Source organism: Solanum tuberosum, unplaced genomic scaffold (assembly GCF_000226075.1).
Source record: "Solanum tuberosum cultivar DM 1-3 516 R44 unplaced genomic scaffold, SolTub_3.0 scf00129, whole genome shotgun sequence".
In the NCBI taxonomy this organism is placed as follows: Eukaryota; Viridiplantae; Streptophyta; class Magnoliopsida; order Solanales; family Solanaceae; genus Solanum; species Solanum tuberosum.
Window position 1 is genome coordinate 737,706 of NW_006239057.1, and position 21,529 is coordinate 759,234.

General features: G+C 32.7%; 1 protein-coding gene, 1 long non-coding RNA gene and 1 pseudogene across 5 annotated transcripts in view; 1 reads left to right on the plus strand and 2 right to left on the minus strand.

Moving 5' to 3' along the window:
• The first annotated feature begins 3,349 nt into the window (after nt 1-3,349).
• On the plus strand, nt 3,350-7,960 carry LOC102578446 (probable sugar phosphate/phosphate translocator At5g04160). The gene is made up of 4 exons (XM_006351231.2): nt 3,350-3,818; nt 6,005-6,108; nt 6,356-6,584; nt 7,634-7,960. Exons 1-4 carry the CDS (start codon nt 3,366-3,368, stop codon nt 7,778-7,780), a joined length of 933 nt encoding a protein of 310 aa, XP_006351293.1. The 5' UTR covers nt 3,350-3,365; the 3' UTR covers nt 7,781-7,960.
• A 6,923-nt stretch (nt 7,961-14,883) lies between these two features.
• LOC102579441 (zeatin O-glucosyltransferase-like) lies at nt 14,884-16,477 on the minus strand (annotated as a pseudogene).
• Nucleotides 16,478-18,516: 2,039 nt separating this feature from the next.
• LOC107061335 (uncharacterized) overlaps nt 18,517-21,529 on the minus strand; it is a 9,484-nt gene continuing 6,471 nt past the window's right edge. The window contains exons 5-6 of one of the 4 annotated variants that reach the window (XR_001473923.1): nt 19,936-20,359; nt 18,517-19,789 (exon numbers count right to left, since the gene is read on the minus strand). This is a non-coding gene — a long non-coding RNA (uncharacterized lncRNA). Of the gene's footprint in view, nt 20,360-21,529 lie in introns of all 4 variants that reach the window. The other 3 variants (XR_001473922.1, XR_001473921.1, XR_001473920.1) reach the window with 3 other exon arrangements.

Consider the following 21,529-nt stretch of genomic DNA (forward strand, 5'->3'; position numbering starts at 1 on the left):
CCCCACCCCCACCCCACTCTCACCGGCACAAATACCATGTAACTTTTTGGTAGTCTGCATTTTTTAACTTCTTTTTTGATAATCGTAATGTCCAGGCCAGCTTGCGCACATCTCAACTAATTCCTCACGATACGTGCCACCTCCCACCAGCAACAAATACCAGGTAATCTATTTTTTAATTATAGAAATATTGGTTCTTAAAGATTCCTGAGCCCATTAATAACCTATTTGCATTGATACCAATTGAGTAGCCCCACCACCACCCCACTTGGCCATTGTGTAGTGAACTTGTACATTTGAAAAATTAATGAAAATTCCCACATGATGATCAAAAATCAACCAAATTTACACATGATTAACTACTTCTACAACATATATACATGCAAAGATTGATTAATAAATAACAAAAAAGTAAAAATACTTCAAATTTTCAAGAATTATCAAATTAAAATTGGATATACCATCTAATTTTTTTTCTTGTTCTACTTTTGTAGAAGTTAAAAGGGTTACATAAAGTTCAAAACTTGATCCAAAATTAACATGAACAGATTTAAAAAAATAATCTTGAATTTTTAGTTTAATTCTAAGAAAAGTTAAATTAAATAAAATGTACCTAAAAAAGCTCTTGAAATTCCTTTGAATTGTTGAAGAAAATGATGAAATCAATTTAGGGTTTTGAAAACCCTAGAAAAATAATGGCAATTTGCAGTATAATTTGCTAAAATAAAAATAAAAATAAAAATGGTGATTTTCAGTTGCTGAGACAAGAGTGATAAGGGTTAAAGTGTAATAATTGGAATTTGAAGGGTTGATTAATGTAAATAAGAAGAATATTCTCTTTTATCTAATGTGGAAAAAGATTCAGGGCCCACTAACCCGGTTCATTTTAAAATGGACATGGACCGGAGATTTGCATAAATAGACACCTTTTGAGTTGTGACCATTGTTTAAGTTTTGTCCACATATAAAGAATTTGTGCAAAAATGATCTTATTGTTAAAAGACACGCGTTTTGTTAATTCGATAAGACCTGTGAATAATTTAATAAAATAACAAAATAAATATTGTATTAAAATTGTGATGTGCTCGTTATGACGGGTGACAATAAAGTTACTTTGCAAATAATCACTTTAGTCAAGACCTGTGAACAATTGAATAAAATAAAAAAATAAAGATTTTATGAAAATTATGACGTGTTTGTTACTTTGTAAATATTCACTTAGTTCGACGTTTTTTGAGGATGTTCGAAACATATTAACCTATAAAACTTCATCTTTAAGGGGTAGGTTGTCTTGGCAACGAAACGTATGTAAGTATTAGTGATTGCTTTCGAGATTCGAGTTCATGACCTATAAAACTTTATCTTTGCTCTAAAATTCCAGAGTTAATGTCCAAGTTGGATTAGGGAAACAACTATAATTGGAGCTAGTGATAGATATGGTAGGAGTTGGCACTTTGATTTTATGCATTGAGGAATTGTACATTTTTAGATAGGAAGCTAGAGTGTTAATTAAAATTTATTATCATGGTACTTGACAATACATATATAAATCAACACAATCTTTAAATGTGGAAAATAGTGAATGTATATGTAATTGACTAAAAAGTTTCATTTGAGAGTAAAACGCTCTCAACAAAAGCTACTCCAAATCAAGAATTCAAATCCAAAACACTTCTAATTAACGACTAACAGATATTTACCATCACATCACACAATTAAATACTAATAAAAACATTTTTTCCTCTCTTCACTCAGACTTTACTTTCTTTTTCACAAGCCTCTTTCATAGCTAAAGGACCTAGCTATAGATTAATTAAGAACTTCTGACTTATGAGCTTCTAATAGCTCATGCAATTTGTATTCTGAATTTCATTTCAACATAAATTAGTAAAAAAAAAGTTAAATATCTCATCAAATTGAAAACTTACCTAACTAACTCATGCCAAATTAGATTCATAAAGATTGTTAAGAAGTCAAAATATTATAGTAATCAAAATTTTCATAATATCAAATGTTTTCCTTAACATAACACATGCATGGTAACTTTTTTCTATCTAAAAAGTTAGGCTCACTATCTTCTAGTGAGTTAGGCAATTACTTATTGCTCTCAGTCATTACAAAATATAAATGAGTTAGGTCAAAAATACACTATGAAACAATATTTTTTTCACGAGTTTCGCATTTTAACTATTCATTATTTCTTTTGCCTATCTAAATCATTACTTCCTTAGTATTAAAACACACCTCGATGGTGAGTTGATCAAATATTGTTCTCAATTGATAACAAGCTTATGTAGGCCAAGTCGTCATCGAGATGTGTATACAAAGAGAATGCTAAGTAAGTAAATGGAATAATGGATAGTTAAGATACGAAACTCACGAAAAATGTGATAATTAGATAGGTAAATGGAACAAAGCATAATCATGGGACAGAACTCATGGAAAAAGAATGATAATTGAAGTATTCTTTTTACCATATACTATAAATATCATAAGCTCAAACATTTCAATAGAGATGAGCAAACTTCTACAAATGAAAATTTAAGAAAACAAAATTCAAAATAACTAACAAATCATAATGTCTGAATACCAAGGTATGGTCAAGATTCCCCTATTTTGACCTCAAAACTTTACTCGAGCCGTAAAAATATAATATGATGTGTGAGTTAGACGCACGTCATAGAGACAAACTAACATAACATTTAAGCGAACAAATATATAAAACAATCCATTATCCATCCAATTTCGAATCGTACACCACTAATCCTTTCTCCATTTAAAAAAAAAAAATCATCTCCCAATTTTATAATTGCATGATCCAACAAACATTCAGTTCAATAACATGGAAGTTTACCACACAAAATATGTGAATTACCACACTATGTATTAAAATTTTAAAATTAAACTATTTTTTTTCTTTCACCTTCAAAAATTAGACATTTAAAAAAGGGTCGAAAAAATTGGATCACCCTATATCTCAACTTTAATTAGAACTTCTATTTATCTTAAAAATATCTAAATACTTTGAACTTTTATTTTTCTCTATATATACAAGTTCACAAAAATAAAAATAATCTCCAAAATTTGAGTCTTGTGGGGAAGAAAAAGGAAGAAGAGAGGCACAAAAATAACACATTTGCTTCTCATTCTTCCACTTTCATACATTCCCCACAAAAAAGTTCCCAAAAACACACACACACTGAAAATCAATTTTTTTTTCAAGAAATAAATCTTGAAAATCTGTTGAGAAAAGGGTGGATTAATCAATTAATGAGTTTTTTCTTGTAGTTTCAACAAAAGGGTACCTTAAAAATTGAATCTTTTTGCCATTTTTGAGAAAATCAAGAACCAAAAAAAAAAAAAAAATGCTGTCTGGACAATTAGAGAAGAAGGGTTTTTTCATAGCTACACTTATAATATTTTGGTATTCCTCAAATATTGGAGTCCTTCTTTTGAACAAATTATTGCTGTCAAATTATGGATTTAGATTCCCAATTTTTCTTACAATGTGTCATATGACAGCTTGTGCTGTTCTTAGCTATGTTTCTATTGTTTTCTTAAAGATTGCACCTTTTCAGAGGATTAAATCAAGGTCTCAATTTTTGAGGATCTCTACACTTAGTGTTGTCTTTTGTGGTTCTGTTGTTGGTGGAAACATTTCTTTAAGGTACTTGCCTGTGTCGTTTAATCAGGCTGTGGGTGCAACAACACCCTTTTTTACTGCATTGTTTGCTTATTTGATGACAAGGAAGCAAGAAGCTTGGGCTACTTATGGTTGCCTTGTTCCTGTTGTAACTGGGGTTATTATTGCAAGTGGGGTATGTTTGCAAACTTTCTAACTTGTTCTTTTTCTTGAATGAATAGTTAACTCCTTGTATTTATTGGTTTCCGTGTGTCTTTATTCATTTTGGAGCCCGATTAATTTGAATTCAATTCCACCTTGGGGATAAAACGCACTAGAGTTTGAACTCGAGACCTTTGGATAGCTCCACCACGACCTTTGGTGGTGAATAGTTAATTGCTTGTTTTTTTGGTTTCCGTGTTCTCGACCCATTCTTTGGGGATAAAGCATATGTAAGGCTCGAACTCAAGACTTTTGGTTAAAGATGGAGGAATACTTACAACTCAACCGCGACCTTTGGTGGTGAATAGTTAATTGTTGGTTTTCTTTTTTTGGTTTCCGGTGTCTTGTCCCATTTTGGGGTGTGACTAGTCTAGATTTAGGAGGTTCCACTTTGGGGATAAAACATGCCTAGGGATCGAACCCGAGCTCTTTGGTTAAAGATGGAGGAATACTTATAACTCCACCACAACTTTCAGTAATGAATATTAATTGCTTGTTTTTTTTGGTTTCCATTTTCTGCACTCATTTTGGGCCCGACTCTAGATTCAGGAGGTCCCACTTTGGGGATGAGCTCGAACCGAATACCTTTGGTTAAAGATAAAGGAGTACTTACTGCTCACCGTGACTTTTGGTGGTGAATAGTTAATTGCTTGTTTTTTGTTCTATACCCCATTTTGGGGCTTGACTAATTTGGATTCAGGAGGTCCACTTTGGAGGTTAAATGCACCTAGGATTCGAACCTGAGACTTATGGTTAAAGATGGAGGAGTACTTATAGCTCCACCATGACCTTTAACGTTGAATATTTAATTGCTTGTTACTTTGTATTATATTTAGTAGATCAGATTGTGGTATGTTTTGTGTAGAAAAATTGGATCTTTTTTTCTTAAATTTTCTAACCATGTTGGCTGTTTAATTTCATTCCTTTTAAAGTTGATCTATGATTTTTTAACAATGGTAGTAGTTCTTTTATAAGTCTAGATTAACTGATTGAGATCAGATATGAGAATTTTTATGGATGCTCATATACATTATAACGCCTCGACAATCTATTGCCAGGCAGATCTAGAATTTAAATTTAATGTGTTCAACACTTCATAAGTTTTTATCGGGCCCATTATACAATCAATTTCGAATCTTCTTAGTAATCTTCCACCTGTATATTGATGCCCCCTGTCAAAAATACTTTCCTCTGTGGACAATTCTTACCATTTCTGTGTTTTGCAGTAGTTTGCTTTTCTTTCCAATGGAAATTAAGTTATTTTCACATTCTATTTCAATGTTCATAATGATCACTTCTTTTTTCAAATGATAGTATCTTCCTTGACGATGTTTCCATTGGAGATATTCAAAGAAATTGACTTTGTGTGGCGTTTCCTCAGTAGAATGTGTTTTTTTCTTTTGATAATCGTGATATCCGAGACCCTTCGGGGTGGCCTAGTGGTTTGGGCTTGGGGACTTCCATGTTGGAGGTCTCAAGTTCGAAACCCCTTGCCAGCGAAAGCAAGGGGTTTGTCTTCTGGGTCGAGCTCGTTGCACCAAACTTGCCTAGTGCGGGTTACCTCTCCTATGTGGTTTGCGAGCTATTGCATAGGAGCAGGGGATTTTTACCCTGTGCGCACCCAAAGGGTAGCGGCTACGGGTTTCCCTTGTCATCCAAAAAAAAATTAAAAAAAATTGTGATGTCCGAGATAGCTTATCGGGTAACTCTGTCTACCAAAATTTGGAAAGATAGGAAAAAATCACCTTGTATCTTTGCCTCTCAAGTCTCAGTAGAGTGTGTTTTGATGACATATATACAGAATCAAACACTAGATGATAAATATACTTTGAGCAATTCAGAGATTCTCAATGTCTCATGGTATTAGTTTAAGATTTTATTCAGTAAGAAATTGATAATTAAACAAGTTTACTTACCTTGTCTTTTGTTGTGTTATATTTGAAGTTTATTAAGCCATGACAAGTATCTATCTATTGGTTGTTGAAATAGGTTTTGTTTTCTTGTTGAAAAATTTGTAGCAACTTTTATTAACTATTAATCTACCTCCTAAGGTAGCGGTAAGGTTTGCATACACTCTACCCTCCCCAGATTCCACGTGTGGGATTACTCCGGGTATGTTGTTGTTGTTTATTGACTATTAAGTTTCTTGATTGATGATAGGGTGAGCCAAGCTTCCACCTTTATGGATTTATCATGTGTATTGGTGCAACTGCTGCTAGAGCCTTCAAATCTGTTCTTCAAGGAGTTCTTCTTTCTTCTGAAGGGTAAGCACTTTGCTTCTTCTTGCCATCTGTGTAAACGCAAAATACTTTTACTATCACGTCATCTAAAAGATAACTAACTACAGGTTACGAGTTTCTGATCTTCTAGTTTCCTCATTTGATTTACATCTGATAGAGATTGGGGTTCCTTTCAAATTCACGACCCTTCATTTGATTTATTTGTCGTTCGTTTGTTTTGCTGATACATTTAAACTAGTAGTTTTCTCCTTAACCTGATGTTATCTTTCAGGGAAAAACTGAACTCCATGAATCTCCTGCTCTACATGTCACCAATTGCTGTTGTAGTATTATTGCCTGCTGCACTCGTTATGGAGCCTAATGTTATCGAAGTCACTGCAACAATCGCGACTGAACACAGATACCTTGGCCTGCTTATTTTGATTAATTCTGCAATGGCCTATGGTGCCAATTTATTGAACTTTTTGGTGACTAAGCATACCAGTGCATTGACACTCCAGGTTTGCTCCTCTCATACCCCTCTATTTCCCCCCTTTTTAATTGTAGTGTTGTGTGGCAAAAGAAAGACAAAAGCAGAATGATAACCAAGGGGTGTGGTGGAGTGGTTGGAAATATATTATCCTTAATCAGAAGTCTCGGGTTTGAGCATGAACCTGGGAATAAAGAACCTTATCGTAGATACCATTGGCCACTATAGACCTAAGTTGCTCGGACTCGGGTGCGGGTGTCCAATACAGGTGCGATCTCTAGAGGTCGGATCCTTCATGATCTAATTTTTAAGATTCGGGGATATGGATACGGGTGCAGGAATTTGCCTAAATATAATTAAAATATCTAAAAATAGAGTTATAAAACCTAAATTATGAGATATTATGTGGAGAACTTGAGGAGAATCTTGGAAGGAGATTAAAGGAAAATGAGTGACATAGAAATTTCTATATAAAATGCATTCCATTTTCTTCAATTTCACCTTAGCTTTTGTATTGATTATAGAAATCATTAAAACTGTCTAGACTTTCTACATCGATTTTGGTCAAAGTACCCAAAATTGGTTGACCAAATCGGACACGGATCCCACACCTGCACTCATGTCGTGTCGACACGGATGCGGCACCAAAAGTGAAGAGTCCGAGAAACTTAGCTATAGACCACTCCTGGATTAGCAAATGTTTTTGTTCTCTAACTTGCCATATGTCCTTAGACTTGAACACGAAAGATCACGCCTAGTCTCAGGCCAAGAAAGGTTAATTTTTTAAATACGTGTTTAAACACAGACTTCCAAATACCCTTTCAACTTCAACCAGATACTTTATTACTCGGACCCTTCAAAAATGCTACAGAGTGTGTATCAGATCCTCCAAAACTAGTGCATTTTTGGAGGTTTTGTCATGGGTGCAGCAACATTTTCGGAGAGTATGAGAAACATAGACCAAATATTGTCCAAACACCTACTATATTTTTCAAGAATGGTTCTAAATTTTCACAGTAGCTGCAATGTACATATTTTTCACCTGTTAGAAATAACTAAACTCTCTATGGACTGGTGCAGGTCCTAGGCAATGCAAAAGGTGCAGTGGCTGTTGTTATCTCCATACTAATTTTCCAAAATCCAGTAACTTTCATCGGAATCGCGGGCTACACGATGACTGTGATGGGAGTTGTTGCTTATGGAGAATCCAAAAGAAGGCACAAATAAGTTTGACATCAAAACCCTTTTTTTCTTGTTTTCATAAAGTACCATACACTTGTGTTTCTTCAAAAGGTGTTAGATGTGTTGTGGTAGAGTTAGGAAGATATAGATTCCATTGCAATTTTGTAGCCCATAGACAGATGAAATGGTTAAAAGGGGTTGATTTCTTTTACCAATTCTTCTGTTGTAATTCTTTCTATTAAGAGGGGATCTTTACATTTGTAACTAATTTTTGTGTTGTTACAATAAAGTCAAATAATGTCTTCTTCCTTCTCTATTTTCCCTTGTATTTGTTTCCTTTTTGCCTATAAACATTCTTGGAAACTAATACAACACTTATCATATTCGAATTCAAGATTTAAAATCGATAGATTCTAAATGGTCGTTTTATTATATGTTTACATTTAAAATCTTTTTTTTATATATATACACATAGTTTGAGACGAAAGCAATGAGTTCAGTTGAAGCATGTGATATGACCAACTCTTTCATAGATACGATTCTGAACTATTATAAATTCGAAATTCATCAAAATAACTTCATAAATTTTCCCTAACTTTATTGGTTCGACTACTTTTTGCACAATTTCAAAATATTCTTTCTCCAAGATTATTTTTACACCTTAAACTCGTGACATTCAATATATTGATGACTCTTACCGCTGCGCTAAGGCTCTCCCCTATAAAAGTTGACCAACAGCCTTATTGAAGGAAAAAAATTAACTTTTAGCTGTCAATACAGGCTATAATGCTTGAAAAAAGTGTTTTTTTTCTCGTGCGGCCAAATCTACCCTTCTGGTTCGACTCTTCTGCAAATCTCGCGCATAGCAAAAGCTTTAGTGGATCATATTGTACTTTTTATCGAAAATAAAGGAAACACTTTCAATTTTTATACTTCGAAAATTGTTTGCATTATTTGATATTGTTTAGCTAGTCACTAGGGTTTGTTACTTAAAACCTATTAAGATTCGAGTTTAAAGAATTTGCAAGTGACTTGAGTAAAACTTCAGTGTCATTTTGTCTCCAATTTTAGCTTTTTAAATTTTTTTATAACCATGATGTCTAAACCAACTTGGACGCACCTCGACGACTAATTTCACGAGGTATCTGCTAGCTCCCACCAGGGTAATAGGCTAACCAAGCCCCCAAAGAGAAGAAGATTAACAAAGACAGCTTTTTTCCTACAATAATTTCAATAATTTCAATGTATATAAGCAAGTCAATTTCAAAATTTTGTGTTCATACCAATTACAAACAACTGAACTGTTGAATTAGGATAAAAAAAAACTTAAATATCTAAATGTCCTAGGATGATTTAGTAGCCTAAATGTCTTCTTCATAAACACTTCATCAGAAATCTTGGATAGAAGCAAGTATTGAGTGTATGCAAGTTATTTATTTGAAGGAAGCTCGCGATTTTGTCCTCTTAACTTCTGAAGTTCCGGGAAATGCAGAAGCACAAAAGGGCTGAAAATAACTACACTTTAATAGTGAAAGTATCTTCATTTATCATTACTATGAAAACTAGAGGTCAGATCCTTCATGATCTAATTTTTAAGATTCGGGGATATGGATCCATGTATGGATACAGGTGCAGGAATTCGCCTAAATATAATTAAAATATCTAAAAATAGAGTTATAAAACCTAAATTATGAGATATTATGTGGAGAACTTGAAGAGAATCTTGGAATGAGATTAAAGGAAAATGAGTGACATAGAAATTTCTATATAAAAGGCATTCCATTTTCTTCAATTTTACCTTAGCTTTTGTATTGATTATAGAAATCATTAAAACTGTTTAGACTTTCTACATCGATTTTGGTCAAAGTACCCAAAATTGGTTGACCAAATTGGACACGGATCCCACACCCGCACTCATGTCGTGTCGACACGGATGCGGCACCAAAAGTGAAGAGTCCGAGAAACTTAGCTATAGACCACTCCTGGATTAGCAAATGTTTTTGTTCTCTAACTTGCCATATGTCCTTAGACTTGAACACTAAAGATCACGGCCAAGAAAGGTTAATTTTTTAAATACGTGTTTAAACACATATACTTCCAAATACCCTTTCAACTTCAACCAAATACTTTATTGCTCGGACTCTTCAAAAATGCTACAAAGTGTGTATCAGATCCTCCAAAACTAGTGCATTTTTGGGGATCTGTCACGGGTGCAGCAACATTTTCGGAGAGTATGAGAAACATAGACCAAATATTGTCCAAACGCCTACTATATTTTTCAAGAATGGTACTAAATTTTCATAGTAGCTGCAAATATACATATTTTTCACCTGTTTGAAACAACTTAACTCTCTATGAACTGGTGCAGGTCCTAGGCAATGCAAAAGGTGCAGTGGCTGTTGTTATCTCCATACTAATTTTCCAAAATCCAGTAACTTTCATCGGAATCGCGGGCTACACGATGACTGTGATGGGAGTTGTTGCTTATGGAGAATCCAAAAGAAGGCACAAATAAGTTTGACATCAAAACCCTTTTTTTCTTGTTTTCATAAAGTACCATACACTTGTGTTTCTTCAAAAGGTGTTAGATGTGTTGTGGTAGAGTTAGGAAGAAATAGATTCCATTGCAATTTTGTAGCCCATAGACAGATGAAATGGTTAAAAGGGGTTTAATTCTTTTTACCATTCTTCTGTTGTATTCTTTCTATTAAGAGGGGATCTTTACATTTGTAACTAATTTTTGTGTTGTTACAATAAAGTCAAATAATGTCTTCTTCCTTCTCTATTTTCCCTTGTATTTGTTTCCTTTTTGCCTATAAACATTCTTGGAAACTAATACAACACTTATCATATTCGAATTCAGGATTTAAAATCGATAGATTCTGAATGATCGTTTTATTATATGTTTACATTTAAAATTCTTTTATATATATATATATACATAGTTCGAGTCGAAAGCAATGAGCTCAGTTGAAGCATGTGATATGACTAACTCTTTCATATTCCCTTTATAATCTCCATCTCCACTTTAGGAAAAAAGGAACCAAATATGTCTGTTTTATAAGTACTTTGAACATATACAGAATGTTTTTAGAAACTCTAAAGAGAAATTTATCAAAATAACTTCATAAATTTTCCCTGACTTTATTTGTTCGACTACTTTTTGCACAATTTCAAAATATTCTTTCTCCAAGATTATTTTTACACCTTAAACTCGTGACATTCAATATACTGATGACTCTTATCGCTGCGCTAAAGCTCTCCCCTTTAAAAGTTGACCCACAGCCTTTAAGGGAAAAAAAAAAAGAACTTTTAGCTGTCAATACAGTCTATAATGCTTAAAAAGTGTTTTTTTCTTTTTTCTTGTCATCCAAAACTATGTACAATGACCCTTCTGGTTCGACTCTTCTCCAAATCTCGCGCATAGCAAAAGCTTCAGTGTATCACCTTGTCCTTTTTATCGAAAATAAAGGGAACACTTTCAATTTTTATACTTCGAAAATTGTCTGCATTATTTGATATTGTTTAGCTAGTCACTAGAGTTTGTTATTTTAAAACTATTAAGATTCAAGTTTACAGAATTTGCAAGTGACTTGAGTAAAACTTAATTTTTTTATAATAACCATGATGTACAAACCAACTTGGATGCACCTCGACTAATTTTATATGCTAGCTCCCACCAACACGGATAATAGGTAGAGATTTGGACAAATGGAAAGAAACCTTTTATTTTAGCTTAATCAAGCCCCCAAAGAGAAGAAGATTAACAAAGACAGCTTTTTTCCTACAATATTTTCAATAATTTCCATGTATATAAGCAAGTCAATTTCATAATTTTGTGTCATACCAATTACAAACAACTGAACTGTTGAATTAGGATAAAAAAAAACTTAAATATCTAAATGTCCTAGGATGATTTAGTAGCCTAAATGTCTTCTTCATAAACACTTCATCAGAAATCTTGCAAGCCCCCAAAGAGAAGAAGATTAACAAAGACAGCTTTTTTCCTACAATAATTTCAATAATTTCAATGTATATAAGCAAGTCAATTTCAAAATTTTGTGTTCATACCAATTACAAACAACTGAACTGTTGAATTAGGATAAAAAAAAACTTAAATATCTAAATGTCCTAGGATGATTTAGTAGCCTAAATGTCTTCTTCATAAACACTTCATCAGAAATCTTGGATAGAAGCAAGTATTGAGTGTATGCAAGTTATTTATTTGAAGGAAGCTCGCGATTTTGTCCTCTTAACTTCTGAAGTTCCGGGAAATGCAGAAGCACAAAAGGGCTGAAAATAACTACACTTTAATAGTGAAAGTATCTTTGTTTGTCATTACTACGAAAACTTATCTCATTCTACTCATGTCAAATGTTTCAAGTAAACAACTTGGAATCAGAAACCTAACCAATTGATAACGATCCTTCGTGAGATTACACAAAAGCTCCATACCTCGTCTGAGCTATGCATGCTTAAAGATCTTCATGCTGAGCCAGTGGAAATATATAGCAACAACAAGGATGGGAAGCGTTAATGGAACCAGAAAGCAATAGTATCTGAAACAGAAATACAAAATAACTCAAACATAGGCTCAAAGCGTTATTATATTTATACCAACACAAACATGATAATTTGGGAAAAAGGGAAGAAGAATATTTGTAAACTAATGAACATGAGATATTCCAGCTACAAAGCCTATCAAGCATTTAGTAAGATTTTGATCATAGCACGGTGATTACATTAGGCTAACAACCATCACAAAATCAGAATGACATCTCATAGAATCCTCCTTTCCAAAAAACAATTCCACTCATGCCATAACCGATTTTTATTGACGAAGTCAAATTCAGTTAATGAAGACTCTTGTATAACTAAAGTATTAAGATAAGATAATTGAATCAACTATTACCAAATCATCATGCCAGTACGTGATATTATGCTGCAAGCTGGCTAATGCCTTAACAATGAATGTAAGCATCTAGAATTGAGAATTACTGGTCTGATACTACCAAATCAGCGCTTCAAATTGGCTCAATGTGATGTAATAAATAAGTAAGAAAATGGAAGTGTTTCTATTCAAAATTGATCTTTCAGGACGAAGAGTATTATCTATAAGTATGTATAGCTGGTTGGAAGAGACCCATGTAGTTGTAAACCTCTTAAGCATATTAATTTTTTATTGAAACCACAAACAGTTAGATGTTCGAGTTGTAAGTTACTGAAGAGCTACAAATCGTACGGAAAGCATAATACATTTCGTCGAGTTGTAAGTTACTGAAGAGCTACAAGTCGTACGGAAAGCATAATACATTTCAACCAGCAGCATCGGCTTCTCAGTAATCTTCTTTCTATATCCATGATGATTAAATGCAGAATTCCAAAAAGTACTTTTCCTAGAGAACTAGATAAAATCTCTTTATTTTTCAAAAAGGGAAGACGAGAAAATTCTTAAACAGACAGAAGTGTCACAAATATGAATGCAAGTTTCCTGGAGACGAGATCCTAGTAAAATAATTTCAAATGGGAGAGGGATCAACATCGCAGCAGTTAGAGCATAAATAATCACAAACCGGTAAGTTATGATCGATACAATTTGTGAACAACTGTTACCAACAGGCCAATCATACAATTTGTCAAGAGTAACAAACACAATGAACAGCAAAAGAACATTCATAAAGAGTAAGTGAACAAAGCCATTTATCATCCAAAAACACTGTCTAAAATCTCAATTCAGTTTACGATCGACACAATAATGTCGCAGTGTCAAGTTCCTTACAAATCCCTAAATTTAAATATAATCTAAACAATCAGTATCTAAGGTGAAACAGCAACAAATAATCCGGATAATGCTCAATAACAGTTTACATTTCACTAAGAAGTACATTATAATATTTACCCAAAAGCTAATCAAGACAACCAGGCATAAGCAAATTGGACTAAATAACAGAAACTGGATAAAACTGAACAAAGGGAAAGTTACCTGTCGTTCTGTATGGCTGCAAGGATCGGATTATCGAATGGCGGAAGCAACTTGGAGACAATAGCAGCATAAACAAATACCAAAAAAGAAATGGACCCAAATGCAAGAAAAGCCAACCCTTGAGCTTTTGAACCATACTTGTAAATAGAACACAGCGCCATTTGATACTTGAAAATTGACTGGAAAAAGAAAGCACAATAATACCTCAGACAATTGCAGGAAAAGAGACTGCTGATTTGGGTAATTTCATAATCAACAAAGCAACAAAAAGATCCAATATTTCATGGGATTTTCACTGATAGAAGCAAATTGAGAAACAAAATCGAAAAGGGTTCAATACAAACCGTTAAAAATTTGGCCACCAAACTGCTATCTCATCAGACCCATATCAGAAAAAGCAGCAAAAAAGAGATTTTGCTGATTTGGGTGATTTCATAATCGACAAAGCAGCAAAAAGTTGAAATCTTTCATAGGATTTTTACTGATACAAGCAAAATGAGCAAGAAAATCGAAAAGGGTTCAACACAAACCGTGAAAATTTGGTCACCAAAACTGCAATCTGAGCAGACCCATATCTATTTCCTTCTCTGTTCTTCAAAAAAAGCTTCGAGTTTTCTGAATCAAACCCACCAAAAGAAACAGTGAAAAGAACAATTGAAGAAATCCCAATACTGTAAAACGTTAGAGAGCACTGTAATTAGGCGTAATTTCTTGTTGAAGTTTGTTCGTATTTGGAAACCAAACTCGGTTGGCTGCCTGCCATGGAAATTTCCTGAAAGGGTGTCCAATATTACAAAAATAATTTTTTACTTTTATTACATTTTTAGCATATCAAAAACAATTTTTTTTAAAAAAATTAATTACTCGTACTTATTTGAATATTATATTAATAAAATATTCATATTAATTATTGTTTAAAGTGGACGAATAAATAAAAGTATACAAAGAAAATACTAATATATAAAAAATATCGCTTTTGAATCTCCCGAGCACGAGAGTAGAAATTAAAATTTATTTTAGCACTTAAAAATGTAGGTTTGCTCGAAGCTGGTTAAATTGTTGTACAATATCATACTTTATTTATTTTCTGCCTTTTCTATATGATTATTTATTAGTTAATTATCAATATTACACGATGGATATGAGACTTTTTCATTCTCCGGCAACTAATGATGAAATAACATAGCTCATGCATTTTCGCTTACATGAATAAGGGAAAAACATTAAAAACATCCTTAACTTTGAATCAAATTATAGTAACATAATAACACACTCTACTTTTACGTGATCTTATTATACCGTGAACTTCTTTATAAATGTAGCCCATCAATAACCACTTCAAGTTGGCACGAAAGTCCAACGCATTTGAAATGTCAAAGTGAAAGGTAGTGTCAAATTTAGATGTCGCTAGATGGATTTCGCCTTTTATTATCTTGTAATATGGGCAATGAAAGAGGCCATCTCTCTGCCACTGCCACCACCATCCACCACTGATTTACTCAACTCCATAACCCTCTTTCTCATCTCATCTCCTTCTGCAGAATCCATCAATCTCTTAACACATTCGGCAACTGCAACTGAACTCACCAACTCATCTCTCTTTGCCCAATCCCTCAATTCTACTCCAATTTTCAACACTTCAGTTACCAAAACTGCATTTCTTGGTTGATCTGAATGCATTGGCCAAGCTAAAATTGGCACCCCCATTGATATACTCTCCATACATGAATTCCACCCGCAATGACTCATGAATCCACCCGTCGACTCGTGTCCCAATATCTCCAATTGTGGTGCCCAATCTCTCACTATTAACCCTCTTTTCCCCACTCTCTCTTCATACCCTTCTGGTAACTCAACTTCTCTACTTTCCCCTGTAAAAATGTCACCTTTATCAGCTTCCCTCAATACCCATATGAATCTCTGCTCACTTTTCTCCAACCCAATTGCTATTTCCTTAATTTGTTCATCAGAAAACGTAGTCGTCGTCCCGAAAAGACACGAATATGACAGAATTTGGTTCTTGTTCATCAAGCCAATTCATACATTTATGTGAAATTAGTGAATTATTTTTATCATACAGTTTCACGGGGTTCAATGGACCAATAGCCCATTGTTTATCACGCGAACTTTCTCTTTTGCTAGCCAATCAAGATACAATCCTTCAATTTCATAGCAAGAATTGTATAAATTACCAGAATTAACAACTTCCCTGAACTCAAATTGTACTCTGGTATACTCTGTAAACTCCGGCGTAACAGAGGATTTATCCCAAGAGTAGATCGAAAAAGCTGAAATGCTACGAAAGCTGTAACACTCAATATTTGGTATAGAAGGAGCATCTTGAAGAACCCAAGCTATTAAAGAATCGTAAATAACAATTACTCTTCTGTAATTTCTGGATAGTTCTTGTAAAAAGGCAGTAATTGGATGACGAAGATGACTCGTGGCGTGGAAAGAGGGCATCAATTGGGACGGGAATTTGGATTAGGAGGTGGGGTTTCGTAATTTGGGATTGGGAATTCGTGGAATTTGACGGTGGAGGTGGAGAGTGGGTTCCAGCCATGGATGCGATTTTTTGCTTGACGGAGGTGGACGGTGGTTCCGGCGAAGTGGAGTGGGAGGTGTTAGGCGGAGATGAGGCGGGAGAGGTGGAGGAGTTGGTTTAAATGGCCTTGTGCTGGTAATGGAACCATTACTATGGCAACTTCATGATTGGTAAGTTTCGCCATGGAAGAACAGAGCTTTTTTGCAGACTTATTGGAAAAATGTTGCTTACCATTGGGTGTATTTAAAGGTGCAATTGGTAGGCTACAATTTACTACTACTTTTTTTTTTTCATGTCCGGTATCCACATTAGAGCTCGACGAAATGCGAATTCGCGCCAAAAATTTCTACATTGGGGGTAAAACGCTCCCTAACAAAGGCAACTCCGTATCCAAGGGACTCAAATTCGAGACTTCTTGATTAAGGATGAAGGAATATTTACCATTCCACCACAATCGGTCACTATTTCAATTATATAGAAGAGCATTAAAGTGGACGGCCAATAATATTTTTTTTAAATTTAACTTTATTCAAGGCTATCAATTATATAGAAGAGCATTAAAGTGGACGGCCAATAATATTTTTTTTAAATTTAACTTTATTCAAGGCTATCAATTATATAGAAGAGCATTAAAGTGGACGGCCAATAATATTTTTTTTAAATTTAACTTTATTCAAGGCTATCAATTATATAGAAGAGCATTAAAGTGGACGGCCAATAATATTTTTTTTAAATTTAACTTTATTCAAGGCTATCAATTATATAGAAGAGCATTAAAGTGGACGGCCAATAATATTTTTTTTAAATTTAACTTTATTCAAGGCTATCAATTATATAGAAGAGCATTAAAGTGGACGGCCAATAATATTTTTTTTAAATTTAACTTTATTCAAGGCTATCAATTATATAGAAGAGCATTAAAGTGGACGGCCAATAATATTTTTTTTAAATTTAACTTTATTCAAGGCTATCAATTATATAGAAGAGCATTAAAGTGGACGGCCAATAATATTTTTTTTAAATTTAACTTTATTCAAGGCTATCAATTATATAGAAGAGCATTAAAGTGGACGGCCAATAATATTTTTGTAAATTTTTTACTTTATTTAAGGTTAAAACTATAATTTTATTATCAATGATTAATATGAAATTCTAGGAGGATTTTTAAAAAAATAAATCAAGTAATTTCTACCAAAGATAAGAGATATTCTTAGCTTTTCTTAAACTACTACTACATAAATGTAAAAATATGAAAAAATTTAGTATCGGAGAGGTACAACTTGTATTAATTGTGTGAGGGTATTTTTATTGAAATTATATTCTGATTTATGGGACCCAGTTTTGATTTTTATTTCTTTGCCTTTTATTTATCTTTCATGGTCTTTTTTTTTTGAAAAAATATATATGTGAAAACCAATTCAATTACTCCTTCAATTTTATTATATAAATAAAAATATTTTTTATGGTTAAATAATTACCTAAGATATTAATAATCAAATTTAAATACAAATATAATTCGTATTCGTATCATAGGATTAAACTATTTTTCATTTATCGTATTTTAAAATTTTCATCTTCCTAATTCATTTCTTTTTAACTTCTACTTTTAGGATCCATTTAAACATAAAAATTATTTACTTTTTTAAAATAATCTATTTTTAACTCAATTTTCACTTTTAAAATTGTACTAAAGTACATTCAAACATGAACATCATTTCGCATATTTTTTACAAAATCATTTTGGATATATATAAATTTAATTATATTTGTACTCAACGATTAGAATTTTCTGACAAAAATATTTCAGCAAATTTTCTGTTTGCCAATTCCTAATATTGAGAGATATAATTTTGATAAAATTTTCAATTTAGAAGAAAAAAACGAATAAAAATGCTCGAAGTTGAAGAAGAATAATGTCCGGATTTTTATTTTTATTTTTGGACTAGATAGGGTATGGCCTGTGCGTTGCACAGGCCCAACATTTATATTTTACAATATTTCCAATAATCGCTTTGGCTTTAGTTTTTCTAATTTTCTGTTATTATCTCTATCTCCATTATACAACTTTCCAAACAACTTATAAGCTTCATTTTATAGTAAACTAAAAAAAATAATGTGAAATTGATAAGCTTTTGTTTATCAGAGAATTTATCCTACTGGTATATATATAGTTTACTACTTACTGAAGCAACAAGAAATAGGAAATAAGAACTTACAGTCAGAAGTAAAGAATATCACAAGCTTTTGCTGAAATTTCTTAACATAACATTGTATCATAGTAGTAACTTCATTGGTTCCTCCGGTAGTTATTTGTCTTCATATAATACAAGTTATTCAACTCAAATGATACACGATGAATATTTTCACAAATGAACTTAGGCTTCTTGCTTTTTTAAGTTTGCATGATAAATAAATTCATCATAGTTTCGGCTTAAGTACATCAACAACCTCTGTACATTTTGAAACTGGATCCCGAGGAGAGGATAAAGTAATGAACTTGCAATATGTCTTCACAATGAAGCCTGACAAACTGTTCAACCGTGAAGTTACCTCCATGATTCATCATCATTGCCAAATGACATTGAATGGGAAAATCTTATTGTGCTACTATTCCATGGAATGAAAGCCGCATTTCATTAGCAATACCATTCGAAGAAAGTTTCAAAGTTGCAATAAAAATAAAAACAAAAGATAATATAGGATATGTATAAGCTATAGGGAGGGATAAGTGATATCTCACTTCTTTCCAAGCTACTGCCCTTTTCGGACCTCCCATCATGCACATTTGTACAGTTTGACTCCACGGTATTTTTGAACTTAATCTAGACATAACACGTGAACATTTCTGCAAGTATTCAGCAAGCCCTTGAAATTAAATTACTGAGTTACCAATTTGATGCAAATATATCATGAAGATAAAGAAACCAATTACAGATGTCTGAGTAAAGTAAAGACTAAAATTCAAAAGATTATATGCCTCATCATATTCAGTTTCAAATAGTAACATATCAACACTTTCATTTAACAATGGTCTGTCATTTACCAAAGTAAATTGTCACAAATTGCAAAAGAAAAAATCATACAGTTGTAACCAGCTTTCAGCTGCCAGAAGAGAGTGATTCTCAATGCTACTCTCTAAATTAGGCTAACCAAAATATTTAGAAACAATATGTACTTCATCCATATTTTTGTTTGTCCTACTTAAACAATTTTTTCAGTTTCATTTTAATCAACTGAAATTTTTTGGCTTCTAGTCATTTAACGGTTTATTAAGATTAATCAATAATCCAGACATCACAGAGAACAACTACTTTGATATTGTAGTTCAAAGAAGAGAACATAGTACACATGAAGAACGAATACAATGATTTTCAGCATTGTATTTACTCTTGTATTTATCAAACCTGTTCTTAAAAATGCTTTTTTTGAGGCGATGATCTACCGGAAACAACATCTCTACCCTGCAAAGATAGAGGTAAGATCTGCATACGCCCCACCCTCCACATTCCTAACTTGTGGGATCAGACTGAGTATATTAAAAACAACATCAAATTTTCCAAATGATAACTTCGAGCAAATGCTCCCTGTATTTCTCATTAGAATAGAAGTTGATAGCGCATCAAATATGACAAAATTCATTTTCTAAAATCTATTAATGCCTCGAATCATTACCAGTAAATTTGAGCAGATGCTCTCTGTATATTCCAAAAGAATAGAAGTTGATATCCTTAAGTGGCTGCAGTTGTCTTGATAAGCTGAAAAATTTCTTTCATTCAACGCGAACTACTTACTCCAACTTTAATATTTCATGGAAGGAATAAAAACTTGAAAATAAAATCAGTTCATAAAAATACACTCGAAGAGAAATAAGAAACAGTGAAGACACCAACACAAAACAAGATTCAAATATTAGAAACATAATAAGACATGAACAAAAAAGATTTATTTACTAAAGCTACAGTTCTTACCTGCCAACAATTTTCTAGATTATCCATTAAAAATCAAGAGTTGGTGAAAGTCCTTTTGTTTCTATAAAATGCCGAGCAGACGCATCATACTCCAAAAGAGCTCATATCTACATTCTTACTCTGCGCATCTAAAAAGACACGTAGTATAAGTCTAAAATGCCCTAATTATGAAATTATTAACTTTTAACAAACATGTAACTAATCTCATCGTTCTATATAGTACAAATATAGCTCGCATATCTAGATCCAACGAAAAGATTCACTTACATCACTTTCAACTTATCAAATAAAAAGAATATGGTTACATAAGATTATAGTATCTTTGTCGAAGTGTAATTTACATGATATGTCTAACTCAACAATAAAATGAAACTCTCTGATAATCCCTGTGACTAAGGTATCATGTCAGGTTACTATTTTTCAAAAATATGGATATAAACTATTTCAGAAATTTAGTTTATAAGTATAGAATTTGCACAGGCTAGTAAAGTTTAACAGAGGACTTTTCTACTATATAGAAACATGAAGAGTGGAATGACCAAGGGTAAAGTTGTGCTTTACGGTTTTTTTTTTTATAAATATAACTACAAACTGCTATTATTATCAACAAACACTTAGCTAAATCAAATAGTCTCTTAATCTCATCACTTTCTTGTTAAATAAGGTCATCAAATTTGTGTTCAAAGACAAACTCATTGATGTAGTTGTATAGTAGAGTAACCAAACATTCTATCCCAAGACAATGTTCAATACTTATAACTTATTATTGCCTACATTTTCTTATGGCAAGCATGAAGTCAGATCAAATTTTGATATCCAAAATTTTCTTTTATTATGTGAAAACAAACTAAAATGTTAAATCAAGTCATTTTAAAAGATTTAGAAATATTACTATAGAATTAAAAGATGTGTTACTTTTTTGTGTAAAGACACTAAATCAAGCTTTATGTTTATTCTTCTCTTTTATCACTACATGCCCAAAAAACACTTCTATCAAATAATTTTGAAGTCATGGCCAAGAAAGGTGGGAAGTTTAGAGATATAATCAAGTCTCTCATTGATAAGTCTTCTATGAATATAAGTATATAGCATCAACATCAAAATAAAAAGGTTTCATCTCAAAATGCTAACCATGTCTACATTTTACATTAAAGACAATTGTAGTGTGATTGACTGTGAAAAAAATTATTTTAAAAGCATTATAAATTCAAGCAAGACGTCAGAAACGTATTTTACCTCAGACTAACCATTAAATTGAAGCATTTCACTTGTGTGGGTGAAACTCACAATGATAATGG